The following is a 22,310-nucleotide window of genomic DNA, read 5'->3' as shown; positions in this document are numbered from 1 at the left end:
GATAATGGAGCTATGACTTTGTTATTATATTCTTCTGAGGGTGTATTCTGGTCTACCCTTTCCCCAAAGAACCTGTCTACTGCCCACTGTTTTCTTTGCCTACTCATCTCAACCCAGCAGCAGTTGTCTGATTGAAATCTGATTCTCTATGGTGGGAAGCTCAGCATGCTTGTGCCCCTCTCCCACTGGGCTCCCTCCACTCAATTTGGCCCAATAGTTGAGAACCAAGGCACTTTTCCCCAACTCCAGCAGAGGCTGCAGCTACTTCACCCTGGGTAACCACCAAACCCCCTCACTGGTCCGTGAACTGAACATCAGAAGCTGTTGGTACTGAAGACTCTGAGGCAATGGAGGCATGGTCTGTTCCTGGCTGGGCCCAGCCAAGGTCCTGAGCTCCTCTCTCAGCCTGATCAGCAGATAATCTCAATTTCCATCTTTGGCTGGAAAATAGTCTCACTATATTCTTATGTACATTAGGCTGCCCTGGGGTTTTTGTTGTTGTTGTTTGGTTTTTATGGCATTATTTGGGAGGCAGTGTTCAGGTTTATCTTCACCTTGTGAGAGTCACAGACTCTCCTTTGCCATCTTGGCTCTGCCCCGTCCATGACACCTTTATTAAAAAATTATTTGTTTTCTTCTAACTCAAAGGTTCTATATCTCAATCAATATTTAATATTGCCTAACAATGAAATTCTAGTCTTCCTGAGAAATCTTTTTAAACTAAAGGGGGAAGAACATTAATTTATTTTGTAATGCACTTGTGCTTCCTTCTCAAAGCCAAGTATAAGAAAGAAATTCTATAACTAAAAGAAAAACAAAAGAAGATGGAAAAAATAAGAGCCCAAGTTCTTGACCCAAAAATGAAGTCATAGAGCAAATTAAAGAAATTCTCTATTTTAGGCATCTTGATGTTACTATTGTTACGGCAAAAGGCATATGGAATCCATAGTTATTAAGAAGCCTATTCCAATACCTTCCCCTGCTCCTTTTCAAAGGTAGGCCTATGAGTATAGATCACTACAAATAATGTTTAGCTTGTTTAATGTTAGCTTTTCTAAACTATTTTCCTTTTTTAGTATTCTTCTTTATAAAGTCTCACTATCTGAGAGTTCAGGGTGGAGTGGGGGGAGAGTATCATAAAAGTATGAAAACAGGCCTAGGATTTCAGATTTTAGATCATATTAAATCACCAATTTGCTTTCATGAAATTTACCCATCAAAAGAGAAGGGAAAATGCAATAAGTGGTACAAGCTTTATCAGTTCCCTTCTCACTCCAGTTTTGGGTTGCAAGTGAAACTGAGTTAGATCAGTTGCAAATAACATGTTGAGTCAGAAAGAGAAATGTATAGTTGCTTATAAATTATGTCATTACACATATATAACAAGAGCAGAATTAAAGTTTTTAATTAAAATTGAGTTTTCTCTTTTAATTTAATTTAACTCTGATTTTGATTGTCTAGCATTTGTTATAAAACAATTTAAGAAAATGTAGTTACACAGCATGAGGTAGTTTTTTCAGGACAATTTCAATAATTTGTACCAATGAAGTAAAAACATTCACTGATGATTGAAATTAAAAATAACATTATGAAAAAGAATTGGGGCAAGGGAGGAAACTATATATAGGGTGTCTCAAAAGTCATAGTATAATTTTAAGCTTTAATACCTTAAGAATTTAATTGCAATAAGACAGACTTTTGGAAATTACATATATATGTATATGTATATGCATACATATATACACACAAATGTACACGCATGCATATATGTATAAATATACATGTATATAAAATACCTGTATAGAAGCATATGTATATACATACATATACATATACACACACATACGTACACATATATCTGTGTGTCTGTTTCCATTTGCCCGAAAAAGTGGTTTGAGTACCAGGCTTGTGAAGGATTACTGAAATGTAATGTATTATTCTCCAATTATTTGCTGGAATTCAATGATTAATGAAAAAAAAATTGTACAGGAATTAATGGAATGAAATGTATAGACATACCATTTTCTTTGTGTACAAAGGCTCCCTGAGGAGAATCTGGGATACCTTTCCATATTGTGATAGGTTTTGGATAGCCAGGGTCCATGGTTTTCATTTCTTCACTATATCTCCAATATCTAATTTTGAAAAAAAAAAAAGGACAAAATGCAAAAACAAGTAAGACAGCTAAAATGCAAACTGAACTAAAGCTTTTATGAAAAAAAGTAGTGGTTTTTATCACTGAAGAAGAGCAAACAAATTTTATTTTGAGTAATAGAGTTCTTTGAAAACATGTAGATATTTGAAAATTAGACATAAAACAAAACGTTCCTACACTTTATCTAATGGATCAAATCTTCTTGATAATGAGGCAAGTATCTGGATGAATACTTATCACTTGCAACATCTGCAAGAATGAAAATCTGAGAGGAAAAAGACAATCTGTGAAGAATGAAAATTCAATGAAAAAAATGAAAACATTCTTCATTCTTATATTTATTGCAGATGGACTTTTCATCATAAATATCCATCCTATATAAATTTATGTAAAAATTATACTCTTTCAACTACTATCTACAAATAGATTTTGACTACTATTGCATTTTCTTCCTAGTTAGTTTAGGGCTTACAAAAAGCTTTGATTCCACAATGGAAAGCAAGCTGTAGTAATCTGCTCATATTTTTCAATAAATGAATAATTTTGTCTTGGCAGCATCATATAGAACTTTTGAATATAAGGAAGAAATAGACTTAAGGTTGGAAAGGCAGGTCTCAAAACATGGACAAAGTTTTATGGTATAATATTTAGTGATGAGAGACTTGAAAAATCAAAGCATCAGCTAAAGATTTATTGAATAAAGCAGAGCAGTTAAGAAATTATTACTACTTAAACTATAAATTCATCTTTGAAAGTCGAAGCAACAAATAAGAAACATTACTATCATGGACCAGATTCTTACTGAATAGGAGTTAGTTGCTGATGCAGAAACAATGGGAAGACTGGATAAATGGCCACTCCATCTTAGCATTAATTATAGGAAAAGAGGAAAAAAAAAACAGTCAGTCTGTTATAAATTCCATATTTTAGGAAAACATATATTAAAAGTTTCAAAGACAGGGGTATGGCCTTATAACAAACTTCTACAGGTTGTAAATCCAGTAGAGATGCCACTATTAAGAATTAATCTAAGCATGAATCTCTAAAGACAAAAAAACAGAAACAAAAACAAACTAGGAACAATTCTATTGAGGAAAAAGGGGGTATTTTTATTTTTTTATTTTTCTTTCTGAAGAGGGGTGCTTTTAAAGTAACTAAGGTTAACCCACAGCAATTGACTGGCTAAATTAGATTGAGAAAGACATGCATGAGATGCAGAGCCAAGATGGTGAAATAAGTCAGGAACTCACCTGAATTCTTCCAAATACACTTCCAAAATAACTAATAAATAGAGCTCCAAACAAATTTTGGAGTGACAGAACCAGAAAAACGATGGGGTTGAAACAATTTTCTAGCCCAAGGCAATTTAGAAGGTCAATAGGAAAGGTCTGTCTCACTAGTATAAAAGAGGTGCACAGTCCAGCACACATGGTGGCCAGGCCAATCAGCAGCAAGGTGTGCCATGGCAAGTCAGCAGCAAGGCTGAGACCCAGAGTAGGTCAGCAGCAATGCTCCATATTCCTAATGCAGGCCAGGAATGAGACCTTGCTTCCCTGGTGAAGGGAAGCAGAAAGGCTCCAAATCCCAGCACAAGAAGCCTGAGAGAGCGCCCCCTCAATTCCCGGAGCTGAGCCCAACTTTAACTTAAAATTGAAAATGAAGAAATGGGGTGGAAAAATGAGCAAACAACAACAACAACAATGACAACAAAGAAGCTGGCTTTAAAAAGGTAATATGGTGACATAGATCAAAACCCAAACTCAGAAGAGGACAACAATGTCAAAATGGTCTACATGCAAACCTAAAAGAAAACTGTGAATTGATCTCCGGCCAAAAATGAATTCTTGGAAAAGTTCAAAAAGGATTTTTAAAAAATCAAATAAGGGAGGTAGAAAAAAATTTGATAAAATAAACGAGAGTGATGCAAGAGAATCATGAAAAAAGTCAATAGCTTTGTAAAAGGAGCACAAAAATGGGGAAAGCATTCAAAAACTCACTGAGGAAAACAATTCCTTAAAAAGTAGAATTGGATAAGGAAGTAAAGAAAATAATTTCTTTAAAATTAGAATCAGGCATGTATAAGCCAATGATTCCATGAGACATAAAAAAAACATAAAAAAATAAAAGAATGAAAAAATAGAGGAAAATGTGAAATGTCTCATTGGAAAAACAATTAACCAGGAAAATAGATTGAGGAGAGAGAACTTAAGAATTCTTGAAATGCCCAAATACCATGATAAAAAAAAAAGAGCCTGGACATTATATTTCAAGAAATTATCAAGGAAAACTCCCCTGATGTACTACAATTAGAAGGTAAAATAGAAAGTGAAAGAATTCACCAATAACCTTCTGGAAGAGATCCCAAAATGAAAACTCCCAGGAATATTATAGTTAAAATTAGAATTTCTAGGTTAAGCAATCAGCCAGAAAGAAACCATTCAAATACTGTGTACCCAAAGTCAGGATTACAAAGGATTTAAGCATCTTTTACATTAAATGATATGGGGTTGAAATATGATATTCCAGAAAGCAAAGGAGCTGGGATTGCCATGAAGAATCACTTGCCCAGGAAAACTGCGTATACTCCTTTAGGGGGCAAAATAGACATTTAATGAAGTATAGAACTTTCAATCATTCCTGAAGAAAAGACCAGAGCTGAACAGAAAATTTAATTTTCAAATATAAGACTGAAGAGAAGCATAAAAAGGTAAATAAGAAAGAAAAATATAAAAAAATTAACAAAGGTTAAACAGTTTGCATTTATACATGGAAAGATGTATACTCCCAACTGCCATAATAAAATTATAATAATGATAACAGCAACAACAACAATAGTTCATAGGAATCACAAATATCATATAGAATCTCTGATTAATGATTCAAGATCTGACCTCAATAGTAACAGTTGAAGAAACACAAAGATGTAGCTATATAAATATAAAATAATTTAAATGTCCACTCTACCCATAGCTACTGAAAAAAATTATAATTATTCATGGTAAATACTGTGCATTGATTTTTACTAACTAAAATATGCTACACTTTAAATTATACACTGAACAGGTTTCAGAAAAATAAAAATGAGACAATCATGACTTTTTTTTTGCATATGTGAGTAGTCATTCCTTCTTTGTACCCAGATGATAATTTTTAATCACTACCGAAAGTGTTTCATTTAAATATCTGATGTGTATGGTAAGTAATTCACACAGATATGGTCCCTTTATCACTAGGCACTCATATTGTCCCCTCAGAAGTCCTTCAAATCTTTTTTTCATTTCTTCCCCTTCCAGCAAAGATCCAACACAGTGCTGCACCTAGTCCTGAATGGGCACAGTTATGCAATTAAAATCAGCAGGGGAATTAAAGTCTAACAATCCATTAAGGGGAAAAAATGTTATAAATAATACGTCCTGAGAAGCTTAGTGGGATATGGATTTACTCCCACTGGTGGTCAATATCTTGTTATAGCTCAATTATCTCGGCAAGGCTCATGTACCTCATTCTTCTGCTTCCATACTGTATTGCACTTATGTCCTGCTGAGCATCATTATGTGTCTTATGGCTTTAAGGAGCAACTTCCCTATCAATAGAAGTTTCTTTGGATGGTTCTTTCATTTTAATGCTTTGCTAAGTACATTTTTATGAAGGTCTTGACTTGAAGACTATGATTTAATATCTCTTAAGTTTTTGCCACTATTGAGTAAAGTTGGATTCCTACCTATTTTCTCAAGAATATGAAAGTACAAAACAAGTAACTAAGAATAAATTTTGAAACAAACATTCTGAACTGCAGGAGACAAATTATAGGATTATTTTTTTTTCCTTGTAGAGACTGACTGTTTCCAATCAATTGCAATTGAAATGCTTTCTGTTTCAAGTGTCAAGGAATATTATTTAGTTATTTACTTTTTCCTCATAAAATAATGTTGAGTCAATGAATTATTTTCACAAGGAAGTCATGTTATCTTACATGAAGGCAGAACTGACTCTGGGTGGATAAGGATTTAAGGCCAATACTGTATTTCACTCAAATCATAGAAATATGGTTTACCTAGGCCTATCAAGCAGAAATAATTAAGAGTAACATGGAGTAGAACATTCATAATAATTTAACAGTGGGTTTTTAATATCAAATATCATTCCCCGCCTAAAAGTAATTTATCATAACTCTTAGTCTAGGCATGTTTGTGACCCTGCATGTATACTAAATTCACAGATTTTTATAAATTAGGGCAGATTGGGACCTTAGAGGTCATTACATTGCTCATTATACAGAAAAGGCAACAGAGGCCCAGAGAGAGTAAATGAATTCCTTAAAGTATGAAGAGAACAAGGAAGCTAGTTTCCTATCTGTTAGGCTATTGTGATTATAATGACAATCAATTACCCAAAGTAGAATGAGAAGATCTCTAAATTAGCTCTAGAAAGAATCTTAGAAGTTATTTAGTCCAAGCTCTTCATTTTAGAGATGATACTGGGCCTCAGACAGAATGGAAGTGATATGTTCAGAGTTGTAATATCCAATAAATATGTTTCTTTCTTTTAGTTAATAAGCATGAAGAAAAAAATAACATAAACAGAAAACTGAAATGGAATGCAACACTATAGGAAAATCATATTTTAAGTTAAAAGAACTTTGTACAATAATGTTTAGATTGGCTATAATCTTACCTGCCTGCTGGAAACTAAATAAATAGTACTTTTTGGAAAACGAGCTCATCACTTTTTTCCTGAAATCATGAAAGAAAATATTCCCAAGAAATATGTATAATGTTATATTAAAGATAAACAACAACTGAGGACAAATGTACAAAAAGAAATATATTAATAAGAGATTTTATTAAAAATGCCATTTCAATGAGAAACCTATATATTAAATTAAACATACTCATTTTTGACCTTAAGGGAATAAGCAGATCTAACTGAGATGAAAGCCATAATGAAATGGTATTCACTTGATCATCTTACTTTTTTTCTCAGTGTTCTTAGGAAAAATGTTTTAAAATATTATTGGATGAAAGATATCTTTCAAATGATAGCTTTTTGTTTACATATACATAACCAGGTTCCTAAAAACGAGTATGTTTATGGAGGTAATTATACAAGAAAATAGAAAAAAAGATTTCTGCAAGGTGATTCATATATTCCTTAAAGGCATGGATGGAATAAATTATGTAAAATATATACCTACCTATCACCCTTGAAAAAGTAGGTCTTCCCCACATCTTCCCACCAAATGGCAGAATCAATTCCATGAGGGGGAATTCCATTTCCAAGTGTTATTAAGTCATGTGGATAACCTGGTTGAAGAGTGGTATCCTTGAACACCCAGTATTTGTTACCTGTACAAAATACAAACATTAAATTCAGAAATCATAATTATATATAATTTGTACAAGTTTTTTCCAAAATGAATGTGATGTAAAGCATATTATGTATTTTTAGAATCACTGAATAAGTCACCTATAGGATATATATTTTTTTGGCTAGGACCTTTGATTTTATAGATATTGGGTACTCTTAATGTCGTGATTCCCTCTCATTGATTCTGATCAACAACTTGTACAAAACTTACACTCCTATAAAATTCCCTAGAAACCAAATTACCAGGGGCAATTAATCCCACAAGGTCAAATATCTAGTATGTGTTATACTTAGTACTTGAATCCAGGTCCTCCTGGCTCCAAGGCTGACTGTGTCTGCTAGGCTATGCTGCCAATATAGGATGATATATTTGCAGAAAAGAACTTAGAACTTAACACGTTAACTTTACAGATGTGGAAATTGAAGTTCAGAGAGGTCTTGGCCAAGGTAACAAGGATGAAAATAACCAGGAATTTAAAAGCCATGAGTGTCATGATGTGAGGATTTGGTGAGGATGTTTGCATATACATATTCACATATTTAATCAAATCATTGTGGATAATCCCTTCCTCTTCATTAGAATAGGTTTTACTAAAAGTAAGTATGTAAAAAAAAATGTATGAGTGGTATGGTGAAAATTGACATGACTTTGAGTCAGAGGACCTGGGTTCAAACCAAATTTCTGCTATTGTGATACTGGGTAATTCACTCAGACTCTCTGGACCCAAGTTATTTATCTGTTTAAAAAAATAGAGGGTTGGGCCAGAAGACTTCTGTAGAATATTTTTAACTGACTGGGGCTAATTTTGGGGCTAATCTGAGTGGAGGACTAATCTGGGACTGTTGACTAACTGTCTATCTGACTGCTGTTAATTTAATGTGGGCTGTTTATAAAGTTCCACCACACTGCTCTACTCCCAAATTGACAAGCAAAATATTAGAAGCCTCTTAACTAAATAATTAAAGCAGAGTTTGTTTATGAGATACTATTTAAAATTAGGAATACAGGGAAATGAAATGTACAACATGACTGGTTTCCTGTGGTCTGTTTCCACTGCGTCTCTTTCCCACCTGCTGAGCTTGGAAATTTTTTAATACAATAAGGGCCTTAGCCACCTCTCGCCTCAGGGCATGTTACACTTTATTCTAACTCTGAGCCCCTTTCACTTTGTAAATCCCCCTGCTTCTAACTTTCCTCTCCTTACTGCCACCGCTGAACCCCTGTGTTTCTCTCTCACAGACCTTCTGTCTGCTCCATCAGTCTGCCCTCTGCCCCCTTTGCCGCCCCTCTAATCTTGTCCGCTAGCCTTTCCTCCTTGCTCCTAGTCCTGTGTTACTGTTTGTCTCATCCCTGTCCTCTTCTCAGCCCCCGTCTCCTTGTCCGCACCTCTTCTCAGCCTCTCTCATCCGTCCTTGTCTGACTGAACCCTTGCTGTCTAACTCCCAGGTCTATATATCCCTTTCTTATCTCCACTCAAATCTCGGGACTTTTTGCGCCTCCACAGACCAAGCTAATCCGCCAGCCAGGGCTGCAGCTGGTGGGGGGGGGGGGGCTCCAGCTTCACGTGCCTCAGCACAGGCTACGCCAGAGCCCAGCATCTCTCAGATACCTCTGCTCAGGTCGGAAGGAACTGGGGGCTTTTTCCCCCCAGCTGTCTGACCTGGCATCTCGTACAGCCCATGGGGCTTTTTGGCTCAGCTGAAGCTGAGGAGAAGGGGAAGAGACCCTGAGGGCCTAAGGCTTTCTAATCTTAGCCTAAAGGTAGGGTCCCCAAATCAAAATAAATTTCCACAGTCCCCCCTTTGTTTTGAAAAGAAACACATAGTGTTTCCTTGATGAAGCACCAAAACAAAGTACCATAACCCATGCTAGGACACAATGTCAATAACAACACAGGAAAAGAAAATTTTGTCCAGAGGGACAATTCCTCATGGACTCATGCTTTGATAAGGTCCACAGAGGGAAGGCCTCTGCAGAAAATACACATCACAGATGGTGTATGTAGGAAGAAACAAAAGTGACTGTTTAAAGTCTTTTAAATCTTGTCTTTGGAGGAGGGTTGAGATGTCATCTAGGGTACTGGACTCTGGTCTGGATACAGGCTGTCTCTTGTTGTCTCTGGATTCTGCTGGTTGTCTCTGGATACTGCTGGTTGTCTCTGGATACTGCTGAGCTTTCACTAATCTTTAGTATAGCATTGTCCAAAATTGTTCAATTTAAATAGTGAAAGTTCTTCAAAAAGCAGTGAAAGTTTTTCAAAATGTACAAAACAAATCTGAACTTTATACATATACAATATATTGGAGTCCACTCTTTTGGAGGATGTCTATATCCATAAACAATAGAAAATTGAGATAGTTATGAAATTAATAACACTTTTTACAATTATATGTCTGGATCAAGGCCAAATTTAGTAATGTGTCTATGATGACACTTGAAAATGTTATGGAAAGGTTACCATACCACAGCATGTGGTGCATAGACATCCAATAATTGTGCTAGGCCGCAGGTGGATGGATTCTAACCATGTCACCAGACTGAATAAAAAAAGAAAAACCAAATGAAGTTAAACTAGGTTCATGGGCTGGTGCTTCCATGACACCAGACTATTTTTGGAGTGAGAGATGTGCCCTATATAGCTGCTATTATCAGCAAACTATGAACTTACTGAATGTATTTGGACTAAGGGAATCCTGCCTCCAGGTTTCACTGAATGGCTGTTCTCTCAGCCTCCTCAGGGCATCTTAAGTGTACCTGTCTTTCCTCCTGTTGTACATATATTTTTTCCAAGGCCTGCATCATGGAGTGTACTCATCTAATTTAAAAATCTCATATTAATTTCACCAAAGAAAATATGATGGTAAAAATGCGTGTTACTCTGCATAACTAAATACACACTTGCAATATATACAATAATTCCAAACCATATCCAGAGTCAATTGGGAAAGTGGTATAATGACCAATACAACAAAATTACTACTCTTTCACTAAGGATAATAAAAGCTATATACATAGTCACAATGACATATCAATGATAAATGAATATAAATGATAATATTAAACATTATTACAAAATCTTCATTAGACCAATAAACCACATCATCTTGTTCATGAATTCTCTGTCTAGTATAACAAAACAATAGATACTTAAATTGATAAACCATTTATCAAAAAAAAAACCCTTAAACTTCAGCATACTTGAAGTGATAAGCAATTTACCAAAAGAACTTAAACATTAGCAAGGCTCAATGTCCATTAATTGTCTTACAAACCAAATAATAGGGTTCAATAACCATTTTTAGAAGCTGAAGGTTCAATAACCCTTTCTAGAAGTTAGAACCATATGCTCTTGGTGAAGAAGTTCTTTGCCTACAGATGGTGCAGGTGGAATGAAATGATGAGGACCAACTGGGTCCAAGCAGGAACAGGAACAGCAACATCAGCAGGCCAAGGTGCCTGCTTCAATTCTGCCACAGCTGAAAGATACTGGGAATCCAGCTGTAAAGATACTTGGAAAGAATTTTTTGTTAGAGCCACAAGTGGCTTATAATTTTACCAAAACAGGGTATCCATTGACTGCAATCCCAGCTGCTTCTAGAATGTCCCTTAGCTGCTTCTTAGTTAATTTTGCCACTCTTTGGGTTTCTAATAAGCAATTATAATATGTGTCCCCAACTTTAACGGTCACATGAGGTTTGTTACTCTGGGGAGGAGAATGGAATGGAATAAAAGGGTTAATGTATTTAAAGTCTAGAAAAATAAAATTTTCAGTATTTACTGTTGTCCATTCTTCCCCTGTACATTTTTCCATATTTCCCTGATCTGTACCCTTTTGAGAGGGTCTGTGACTATTCTCATTTTGCTCCTTTATAACTCTCTGAAAAGACCTATACCTGTTTTGACTCTGCTTGTCTGTATCTCCCTGATAAGGTCTATATTTATTTTGATTTTGTTTATAATAAGGCCTATAATTGCCCTGATTCTGTCCTTCTGTACCTTCCTGATAGGGTCTTCTAAAGTTGTTCTGATTCTGTTGGTAATAAGGCCTGTAACTGCCTTGGTTGTTCCTTCTCTGGTAAAAGTTTCTCTGATTATTCCTATTGCCCCTAAAAAAGTCATTAAGGCTTTCACACATTACCTGTCTCAATTCACACCTTCTGGTTCTACACTCTCTCAACAAGTGTCCTTGCTTCTCACAATATTGACACACTTTGGGGGTCTTATACTTATTTTTAAATGTTTGACCTGAAAGTGCAGGTGCTAGGATGTTTCTGCTTTTAGGCTTTGCAGCATCCTGCATAGGAGGCTTCTGCTGACCTGCTTTTAAAGACTGGTCAACATCTTTTTCTAACTTTGGGTCGTTTTTAGTAGAGTTAGCTCTGGCATCCCTCTTAATACATGGCTCACTATGGGTACAATTCCTTTTCTCTCTCCAGAGTTGTATAAGAAAATACCATGCTAGAATATTAGTAATGGAGAGAAAAAAATTACAATTGCTAGAGCTATTACTATATTAGCATAATAAGGGTCAAAATTAGTGAAAATGTCTCCAGTAATATTAACCATGGGATCAATGGGGAAAATAGACTCACTCATCCCATCATTCCAAACATTTTTTATAGTATAGATGAGGAAAAGTCCTGTAAGGCCATAAGAAAATACTGAACTAGTCATCGTTTTAAAGTGAGACAATATGTTGTCCCAGAATACCCCAACGAAAAAAGGCAACAGGTAAAACAAATATTCAATCATGGTTCAGTATAAATGCTAAGGCTTTTCTCTGTGAGAGGTTTTCAAAAAAAATTAAAGTAAGTGAGGCAGTGGGTGGCAAAAAATTTTTTTTCTTTTAAAAAAATTTCCTAGTGGCCCTTTTATTTATTATTATTTATTATTATTATTAAAATATTTACCAGGTTAGTAGGTTAGAAACTCCTACCTGGCTCACCATTAAATATTGTATAAAAATTAATTATTAATAACTATATCTAACCTGGAAATATTATATAATTGGATTTATGCAAAATTATAGGTTTAGAGAAATTATAATTGGGCGATAAGTCCTGCCACGGTCGCCATTCAAATGTAAAAATATTTTGATGACTAGCCTAATTTGGGGGGGCTAAAGCTGATTGTGGGACTAATCTGGGGACTGTTGACTGACTGGCTATCTGACTGCTGTTAATTTAATATGGGCCGTTTATAAAGTTCCACCACACTGCTCCCAAATTGATAAGCAAAGAATTAAGAAGCCTCTTAACTAAATAATCAAAGCAGAGTTTATTTATGAGATACTATTTAAAATTAAGAATACAGGGAAATAAAATGTACAACCTGACTGCTTTCCTGCTGTCTCTTTCCCACCTGCTGAGCTTGGAAATTTTTTTAATACAATAAGGGCCTGAACCTTCTCTTGTCTAAGGGCACTCACTTGCTCAGCTACTTTCACTAACTCCGCCTGTACCCTTTCCCTTTGTAAATCTCCCTGCTTCTAACTTTCCTCTCCTTACTGCCACCGCTGAACCCCTGTATTTCTCTCTCACTGACCTTCTGTCTGTCTGCTCCATCATTCTGCCCTTTGGCCTCTCTTTTGTCTGCTCCTAGTCCTTCTCGTCTTCTCCTGCGTCCTTGTAGCCCCGTCTCTAGTCTCCAAACTTTGTCTCCTCAGCTGCCTCTTGACCTCTTCTTGTCCGTCTGAACCTCTCCAATCTTGTCAGCCCCCCCCAATCTACCCCCCCATCTATATATACCTTTTCTTCTCTTCACTCAAATCTCAGGGCTTCCTGTGCCCCCACAGACCAAGTTAATCCACCATCCAGGGCTGCTGCTGGGGTGGGGGGCTGTGCTCGAGCCTCACGCGCCCCAGCACACGCCCCAGCATAGGCCACTCCAGAGCCCAGCATCTCTCAGGTACGTCTGCTCAGGGTGGAAGGAGCTGGAGGCTTCTTTCCCCCAAGCTGTGTGACCCATCATCTTGCACAGCCCACGGGGCTTTCTGGCTCAGCTGAAGCAGTGGGGGGGGGGGGAGATACCAGTCCCTCCCATACAGAAGAGACCCTGAGGGCCTAAGGTTTTCCAATCTCAGCCCAAAGGTAGGGTCCCCAAATCAAAATAAATTCCCACACTTCTAATATCCTTTCCAGCTCTAGACTTATGATAGCATTTGAACACAGCAAAAGAACAACTTTAAAAATATTTAAATATTTAATTTTAAAGTAATTAAGACTTTTAAGAAATCAAAACTGACTTTTATACAAATGATTTTGATTAAAAATAGCAATAAGCATTTCAAATTTCCAGTGAAACTGCCAACGGGTTATGAAGAGATTCATTTTATCCAGCTTGCCTAGTTTTTTGAATAATCGTGACAATAGTAAATAATTTGTATAGCATTTTAAAATTTATAAAAATTTTATTCATAATAATTCTGTAGAGTTAGAAGTACACAATAATAGAGGAAAAAAAATTTTAAAAATCAGTAATGGAATCTATGGCTTAGTTTTCAAATAAAAAATGATAAAATATGGCTAACAAGCAGGATGTATTAAGGAAAAAAAGATCAATCTAAATTCACTGTTATACTAAGATTTGTTAGAATGAGACCCATGCCTGGAATATATGTATTTGAAACAGAATTAAAAAAAGGAGAGCTACAGTAGCCTTATAAACTAACAAGATATGCTCATGTGACAAAGGAAGAAATAATGGTTCAATATTTTGAGTGAACATCTATAGAGGCAAAAATAAAAGTAATATTGATATTGGTGTATATTATAGACTACATGGACAGAAAAAGTAATACATCATTTAGAAAAGAGATCACCTCCCTGTCACAATGGCATAATATAGATACCGAGGACTACAACTACTGTATACCTGCTGGAAACCTCTCTGCAAATAGAGAACAGGTGATAATTTTTTTTAATCATAAAAGTATTTTATTATTTTTGTTACATGTAAAGACAGTTTTCAACATTTGTTTTTATAGTATATTTGTTTCCAGATTTTTCTCCCACTCTCCCTTCCCTTCCCCCTCTCCCAAGATGGAAAGAAATATGATATAGATTATAGATGTACAATCATATTAAACCTATTTCTGAATTAGTCCTATTGTGAAAGAAGAAGCAGAACACAAGGGGAAAAGCTCAAAAAAGAAGAAAAAAAAACACAGCCAAGAAGTAGACACAGTATGATTCGATCTGCATTCAGAACCCACAGTTCTTTTTTTCTGGATGTGGAGAATGTTTTCTATCTTGAGTTCTTTGAAATTGTTTTGGATCATTGCACTGCTGAGAAGAGTCAAAACTATCACCATTGTTCATGACACAATGTTGCTGTTACTGTGTACAATGTTCTCCTAGTTCTGCTCCTCTCAGTCAGCATCAGTTCATGTAAGTCCTTCCAGGTTTCTCTGAAATCCCACTGCTCATCATTTCTTAAAGCACAATAGTATTCCATTACATTCATATACTACTACTTGTTTAGCTATTCCCCAATTGATGGGCATTCCCTTGATTTCCAATTCTTTGCCACCACAAAGAGAGCTGCTATAAATATTTTTGTACATGTGCGTCCTTTTCCATCTTCTATGATCTCTTTGAGATAAAGACTACAACTACTGGATAGCTGCTGGCAATTTCTCTGCCAAAAGAGAAGAGGTGATAACTTAAAAAAAAAATCTTACCTTAATTACTTCATCTCTCAAAAGGAAATTATAATTGGGATTGGATTCTTCCCAACAAAGGGAAACTGGATGTTGGAGAAGAAATTATGGAAACCATAGAGGAAAGTGATCATTAAAGTAAAGAATTTCTAAAAGAGAAGAAGAGGAAAGCTGGAAACATTTTGACATGCACCATAGATTTTGAGACACCAGATTTCAAAGGATTTAAAGCCAACATAAGTTGTATCCCATAAACTAAAATTGAATAGGGAAAGTCAGGTCAGGTGGGAAAGGAATCTTTTTAGAAAAAAAATTCTGAATTCATATATGGGGAAAAATTAGAAGGAAGAGGTAAAAATAGTTATCTAAAGTGATTTATATGCATCAATATATCAATTAAATTATAATTTTAAAAGACACATATGGACAATGGAAATAAGGGCATGTGACAGAATTCAAAAGATGTATTATGATCTAGTAAGATTAGAGTATGAAGTGCAAAAGCAAATAACTAAGTCTGATAAGGAAAGGTTGGATTCAATGGGATAAATTATCAGTAATAACAGGGAAGGAAGAACTATTTAATTTTTCTTTTGCTTCTGTTATATTTGTAGATGAGGATTTTAAATTCTTACACCAGTAAATGTAGTAGACATCTTCTATGTAGACTTAGCAAGGCATTTAAGAGATCCTCTCATGCCATTTTTGAGAAAAAAAGATGGAGAGATGCTGACTCAGAAAATGATAGCTACATGATCATAAATGTAAGTTACTTCTTTGCTACTGTTTCCTCATCAATAAAATAAGAATGAGAATATCATTATGTGTACAAACCTATTTGCAAACTTGAAAGTGCTACATAAATTCCAGATATTATTCAGAAAATCTTAAAATTTGAGACTTAGAAGGAAACTTAGTGGTCATTTAGTCCAAGTTACACATAGAAGGAATCTTCACTATCTCTTGAAGAATTCAAAGAAAGAGAAGCCCATCATCACCTGAGGCAACCCATTACAATTTTGGAGAATGCTAATCATTAGGACAATTTTCCTGACAATAAACCTAATATTCCTTTGCTATTTCCACCCAGTGTTTTTGGCTTTTCCCTTTCAGGCCAAGGAGAAGAAATCAAATTGCTCTTTCACATGACAGATTCCCAAATAATTTAATGGTATTATTATATCCTTTTTATAACTCAAGCTAAACATGATTAATTCCTTGATGTGGTCTTCATATAGCATGGACTCAAGGCCCTTCACCATTTGTCATGTCCTCTCAATGTGCTTCCTAAACTGTGGCCCCCAGAACAGAGCTCAATACTGATTGAAATATACGATCTGGCAAGGGCAGAACACAAAGGAATGATCAACCCCCATTTTCCAAACCACCCCAGTATCTGGAAATCATGTCTTTTTAAATGTATCCTAAGAGGTCATTAGAATCGTTTTGCTGCCCCATCATACTTCTATCTCATGTTTAGCTTTCACTATGCCAAAAAAAAAGATATTTTTTTCAAATGGCTAACAATATCTTATCCATTCTGTATTTCTTTAGTTGTTTTTTTTTTATTGTAAACATAAAACCTTACATTTATTCCTATAAAGTTTCATATTATTAGACCAATGATCTAACCTGTCCAGACCTTTTTGGATCTTGACTGTCACGCTGTGTGTTAGTTAACCTTACAAGCTTCTTGCTTTCTACATATTTCATGAACATTCCATCTATCTGACTATCCAAGTCATTGACAAAGAAATAAAACAGCATGAGGCCCAGCACAATTTCCTGGAACAGTCCATTGGAGACATACTGCCAATTTCACATTGAAGCATGAATGGTAACCCTTTATGTCTGATCATTCAACTTGTCCTGAATCCCTCTAATTGTATCATCATCCAAGCCACATAACTCAGTATTTTCCACAAGAATAGCAGAGGATAAGTTATCAAATGCTTTGCTAAAATGTACTAAATTACAGGGTATCTATAGCAATCTCCTAATTCACCTGTTTGGTAACCCTGTCAAAAAAGAAAATAAGTTTACTCTTGGTGATGGCTTTCTGGCTCTATGTATTCATTGCTCCCTTTTCTAAACATTCACAAACGATCTATTTAATGATCAATTCTCAATTTCCCTAGCAATTGAATGTAAACTCATTGCCTTAAAAGTTACCAACTCTTTTCCCTTTTTTTTTAAATCACATAAACTTTTTCCCTTTTCCAGTCTGAGTTGTACTTTCTTCATTCTACGTGATCTTTCAAAGACCACTGATGTGTCTCAGCAATTACATTGCCCCAGATGAAGTTCATCCAGGCTATAATATGGATCATGATTCTATTGATTCAGATAGAAAGTAGGCCTATAATTGTAATTAAACTATATAACAGATTTGGCTTAAAGGTTAGGAATGGCTTTTGCCTCCCTGAACTTATAATGTAGGATCTTAATCTTTTGAAGATAAAATGGTTGATAAAGAAGTAAAAATAAGTTATGTAATGATATTACCTTTGAGGAAATACAATGACAAATCTAAATATCATACTGGTAGACCATAGAATTTAATTCATCATATTTAACTATCTGTGGAATGGCCATGCCACAAGTACAAATCTACCTAGTAGCAATATTTTGTATAAATATTTTTTTAAGAAAACTTAACTTTACCCTAAAATCCCAGGACCATGACCATGCCAGACTCAGTGGGACAGAAAATATAGAAATCTGTTTAAGAGTTTGTATTATATTTTAGTTATCCCTCTGTGGTATTCAATAAGAGAACTTTTTATTACTTTTTTTTTTAGAAAGGAAGGTTTGATCTACTGCCCTGTACCTTCATGATTTACAGTATGCTTTCCTTTTATCACATTCTTCATTAGGGAAAGGTATATAGTTTCAATCGCTCCCATGCTGCTTTTACAGAATAAATCTTTTATCAGCTTCTCTCAGCTGGTTGTCACCAGTTTTCAAGGAGAGGCACTCTAGCATGCATCAGCATACCCCTTGTTGTTCTTCCTTGGCAAATTGTAGCATCATCCATTCTTTCCAATGAAACCACCCCATGCTTTCTCCCCAATCTGGCTGTTGATTTTTTTCCAGGCACACAAAGCTCCAGGTAGCCTACACTGTATTTGGCTTCAGAAAATGTTCATATAGCCTTAGTCTGTATATTTTCCAGGGTGTCAGCAGGAGGTGAAAAGATGTGTGAACAAATGAGAGTTACAGTTCCTCTAGGAAATTCCTGTCATTCTACCTGTTTCATTTTGTTTCCATTTTCTCTAGGGGTGCATTCCTATAGTGGAAGCCCAGTATTTTCTTTCAATGGTAGGAGAAAAAAAATCCTTCATTTCCTTTTAAAGTGACAGTATTTCTACAAAAGATGTTTACAACAAGCACTCATTTCTTAATAGCAGAAACCAGGGGTCTGAAAAATATCCAATAATACTTCATTAAACATGTTTTGTTTTTTTTAATCAGAAAAACTCATCACACCCACATTAGATACAACACTCCATGAAAAAGATGTTTAGCAGCTATGCACATTATAAGGAATAAGAGAAAAAGCAAATTACTAGTTAAATATTTCTCACACAAAACTTTTTTATGAAATTAAGTTGACAATAATTATGATTTATACATTTAATTTTCTAAGTGGATATAAAGAAAAAAAGGATACAACAATTAGAAGATTCCTTTTGTGCTTTGATGAGGTTAGATTAAGCTTTCATTTACAAGGGCGAAAAAGTTTGGTGTTCTTTTAAAAAAATGAAACAAATATTTTAAATGGAAGACTTTTTAAAAAATAAGGGCAAATGAGACACACTTCAAATTGTAACTTTTGTACCTCACATTTTGTTATTAAATCCTTGTTCTATAGTCTTTCTCCCAGTGAAAAGACAGTCTAATTTAGTCCACCTGTAGTTTTTCCTTGACTTTATTTCATTTGGACATTCTGGACTAAAAGAAATTCTTGAAACAGTATACGGGGGTCAGAACCTATGTCTTGGTTTGCTAAATAAAGTTCATGCACTATTTAGAAAGTAAGAAGAAGGTGGCAGCAAGGAAATGCATTTATAAACAATGAATCAGCTATTTAAAGGAATCAAAGCATAGATGTTTTAAAATATTAAAGGTAGAAAAGATCTTAGAGATCATCCAATTCAAGTGTTCTACACATAGAAGGTACTTAATGAATGATGATTGAATAAAAGAATAACTGAACAATATCCTTATTTTACAAATGAGAAAACTGTACACATGCATTTATGTTATATGTGTATATATGTGTGTATATATATACATACATATGTATACATGTACATATAGATATAGATATAACATAAAAATAACTGGAGACTGAAGTGTTTTGCTATTTCCTTCTCCAGTTCATTTTACAGATGAGGAAACTGAGACGAACAGGGTTAAATAACTTCCCTAAGGTCACACAACTAGTAAGTGTCTGAGGCCAGATTTGAACTCAGGAAGAGGAAATCTCCCTGACTCCAGGCCCAGCAATCTATCCACTGTGACACCCAGCTGCACTAAAAATAATTAATAAACATAGATCAATTTTCTCTCCCTGTCTTCCTTGACCCATTGACAAAAAGGAAGATATATTAGTAAGAAAGAGATATATTTGTAACAGAGAGGCTAAGCTTACCAATGTGATACTGCTATGTAGTGACAGAGGTAAGACTATCAGGCAGGTTTCCTTACTCCTGGTCTAGTATGTGCTCTCTCCACTGTCTGTCATTTTCTGTTTGGAGTGTAACTACACCTGTCTAGGGAGTATCTTGGTCTTTATTTACTATCTGCAACTCATATGACATTTCTATCATATCACTACATTGCCAAAGAACCCATGAGGAGGGTCTTCATCATGTTCATTATGCTAAATAGAATCTCATCTGAGTAACTTTCAATGCCAGTTCCCCCTCAATTTGTCCCTGATTATATTTTACCATCATTCCTCATTGCTCCGTGCTCCCCCGACACAATTTTGCCTATTCTCTCTTATATAAAATTGTTTAGTTTCTGTTTCAGAATCCCATGCATTTCTCTCTATATCATTCACAAACTCTCTTCTTATTCATCTTCCTCTTCAAAGCTCAGCTATTCTTTGTTGCAATTTATAATTAACCCCATGCAATTTTACTCAGTACTATCTCTGTGTTCCTTCAGCACATATATTCTGTTGTACTTAATTAACATTCATTTGTCAATTAATTAACAAATGCTCCAAATTTTTACATACTCTAAACTACACTACAATCTTCTTAGGGGCAAAAAATTCTATCATGTCATATTACTCTGTCATACAGAGTAATATATATATATATACTCTGTCATACAGAAATATATATGGAGGTTGTTCAATAATGCTGAGTGATATCTTACTGTAATAGTGACTTCTGTTATAGTGAAGCCTAAAAGGCATTTGAAAAGGAACCTTACTAACCAGATCACTACATTATCGCCTTGCCAATGAACAAGCTTGTTTCATGATGACTGAAATAAGTATACATTGATTGGGCTTTAAGAATATAGTTATTTCAGAAAGAAAGATCATAAAAAAACCTCTTAAGAGTCAGTTGGAACAAGTTTCACATTTTTCTAAGAGAACCTTTATATTTTTGGTATTGTTTTTAGGTTGATTACTCAGTTCATTTGAATAAACATCTAATTTTAAGGTCCATATGGTTTCTGTTAACAAACTTTCTGATTTCTTCTCCTATTTAGTTCCAGGTGGTAGGACAGAGCAAAACAAACAGGATTTTAACATCACAATAGTAAAAGGAAGTGACAGAGATTGAAAAAGTTTCTGAAACATTGTTTTTTTCTTAAAGTTTCATTGATATAAACATATTTCAAAATATAGAATAAAATTAAAATATACATGAAAGATGTATTTTTGCCTTCCTGCATCCTAAGAAAGAAGTACAGAATACTTAATAACCAAATAAATAGACAAAATAAACATGCAAAAGGCACAGTGACCTTAGATTGGAATATTTATTTCATTTTACTACATAAACATTGATATAAACACACACACACACACACACACACACACCTTTCAAGGGAACATGTGTGGTATGACGCCCTAAATCTTTTGGTTAACACAAAGGTCAAGGAATATATATTACATTTTCTGGTCAAATTCATCAGATGTCATCTTTTCACTTTACTCCAAGCTGACAATCATTGTTTTCCTCGATTAAACAATCATACTAAGAACCCATTTCTAGGTAAAATTCTTTTTAACCTTGGACATATCAGTTTAGTTCATTTAGGGTTTTCAGTTCACTCATCTTTTTAAATAATGGGTTAGACTAGATTATCTCTAAGACACCTAATAAATAAATACAATATCACAATGATAATAATGGCTATTTATAATTTTTACTCTAAGTAACAATTATATATTCACAATTTCAAAGAATTTAATATAGTTCTAAAGTTTATGTGAGCAAAGACAAAGAATTATTTAAATATGGACAGTTTTGAGGAGTTCTTATTTAAAATAAAAAAATATTATTTATTTATCCAAAAAGTCTTATTCATACTTCATCTTGGTAGGGGGCAGGAGGTAGGAGGTGCTAACCCTGGATACTGATGAAGCAAAAGGTTGAGCAGTTCTTGACAAATTAGAAAGGACTGGATGTACAAATGGTCCAGAAATGTGTTGCAAGCCTCATCTCTGAGGAATAGAACAATCATAAAATGATTCTTACTCTTATATTTTTAATGAGGAAACTTTATTTATTGTGAAGACTAGCTCTTCCAAGCTCACCCAGGCTGGAAGTAAAGGACTTTCTCATAGGCTTGGCCGACTCTAATCCACTAGGGAGATTTGACCTTTTCTATCAGGTTCATCTCACCCTTCCCTTGGCAATCAGTGCAGATAATGAAACAAGTCAGCATATTGAAGTTCATCTGCTTAAGGGTTTGTGTATATATGTAAATATGCATGCATATACATGCTTAAGGGCATATCTATTTATACACACATAAACACATAAATACATATTTATGGGTGTATATATGTATACATATATGTATATATGATCATATTGGTTCTTCAATATTTTGAGAACCCACCATTTTGTCCAGATGAATATTTCATCTAT

General features: G+C 34.8%; 1 protein-coding gene across 1 annotated transcript in view; it reads right to left on the bottom strand.

Moving 5' to 3' along the window:
* Window positions 1–22,310, bottom strand: part of MMP16 (matrix metallopeptidase 16) — a 387,096-nt gene that overhangs the window by 17,175 nt on the left and 347,611 nt on the right. Inside the window, exons 8-9 of the mRNA XM_043962815.1 lie at window positions 7,350–7,500; window positions 2,020–2,135 (exon numbers count right to left, since the gene is read on the bottom strand). Of these exons, the coding sequence (XP_043818750.1) occupies window positions 2,020–2,135; window positions 7,350–7,500 (267 nt within the window). The remainder of the gene's footprint in view (window positions 1–2,019; window positions 2,136–7,349; window positions 7,501–22,310) is intronic.

This window comes from Dromiciops gliroides, chromosome 1, assembly GCF_019393635.1.
Source record: "Dromiciops gliroides isolate mDroGli1 chromosome 1, mDroGli1.pri, whole genome shotgun sequence".
In the NCBI taxonomy this organism is placed as follows: domain Eukaryota; kingdom Metazoa; phylum Chordata; class Mammalia; order Microbiotheria; family Microbiotheriidae; genus Dromiciops; species Dromiciops gliroides.
This window is presented reverse-complemented; position numbering and strand designations above follow the sequence as displayed.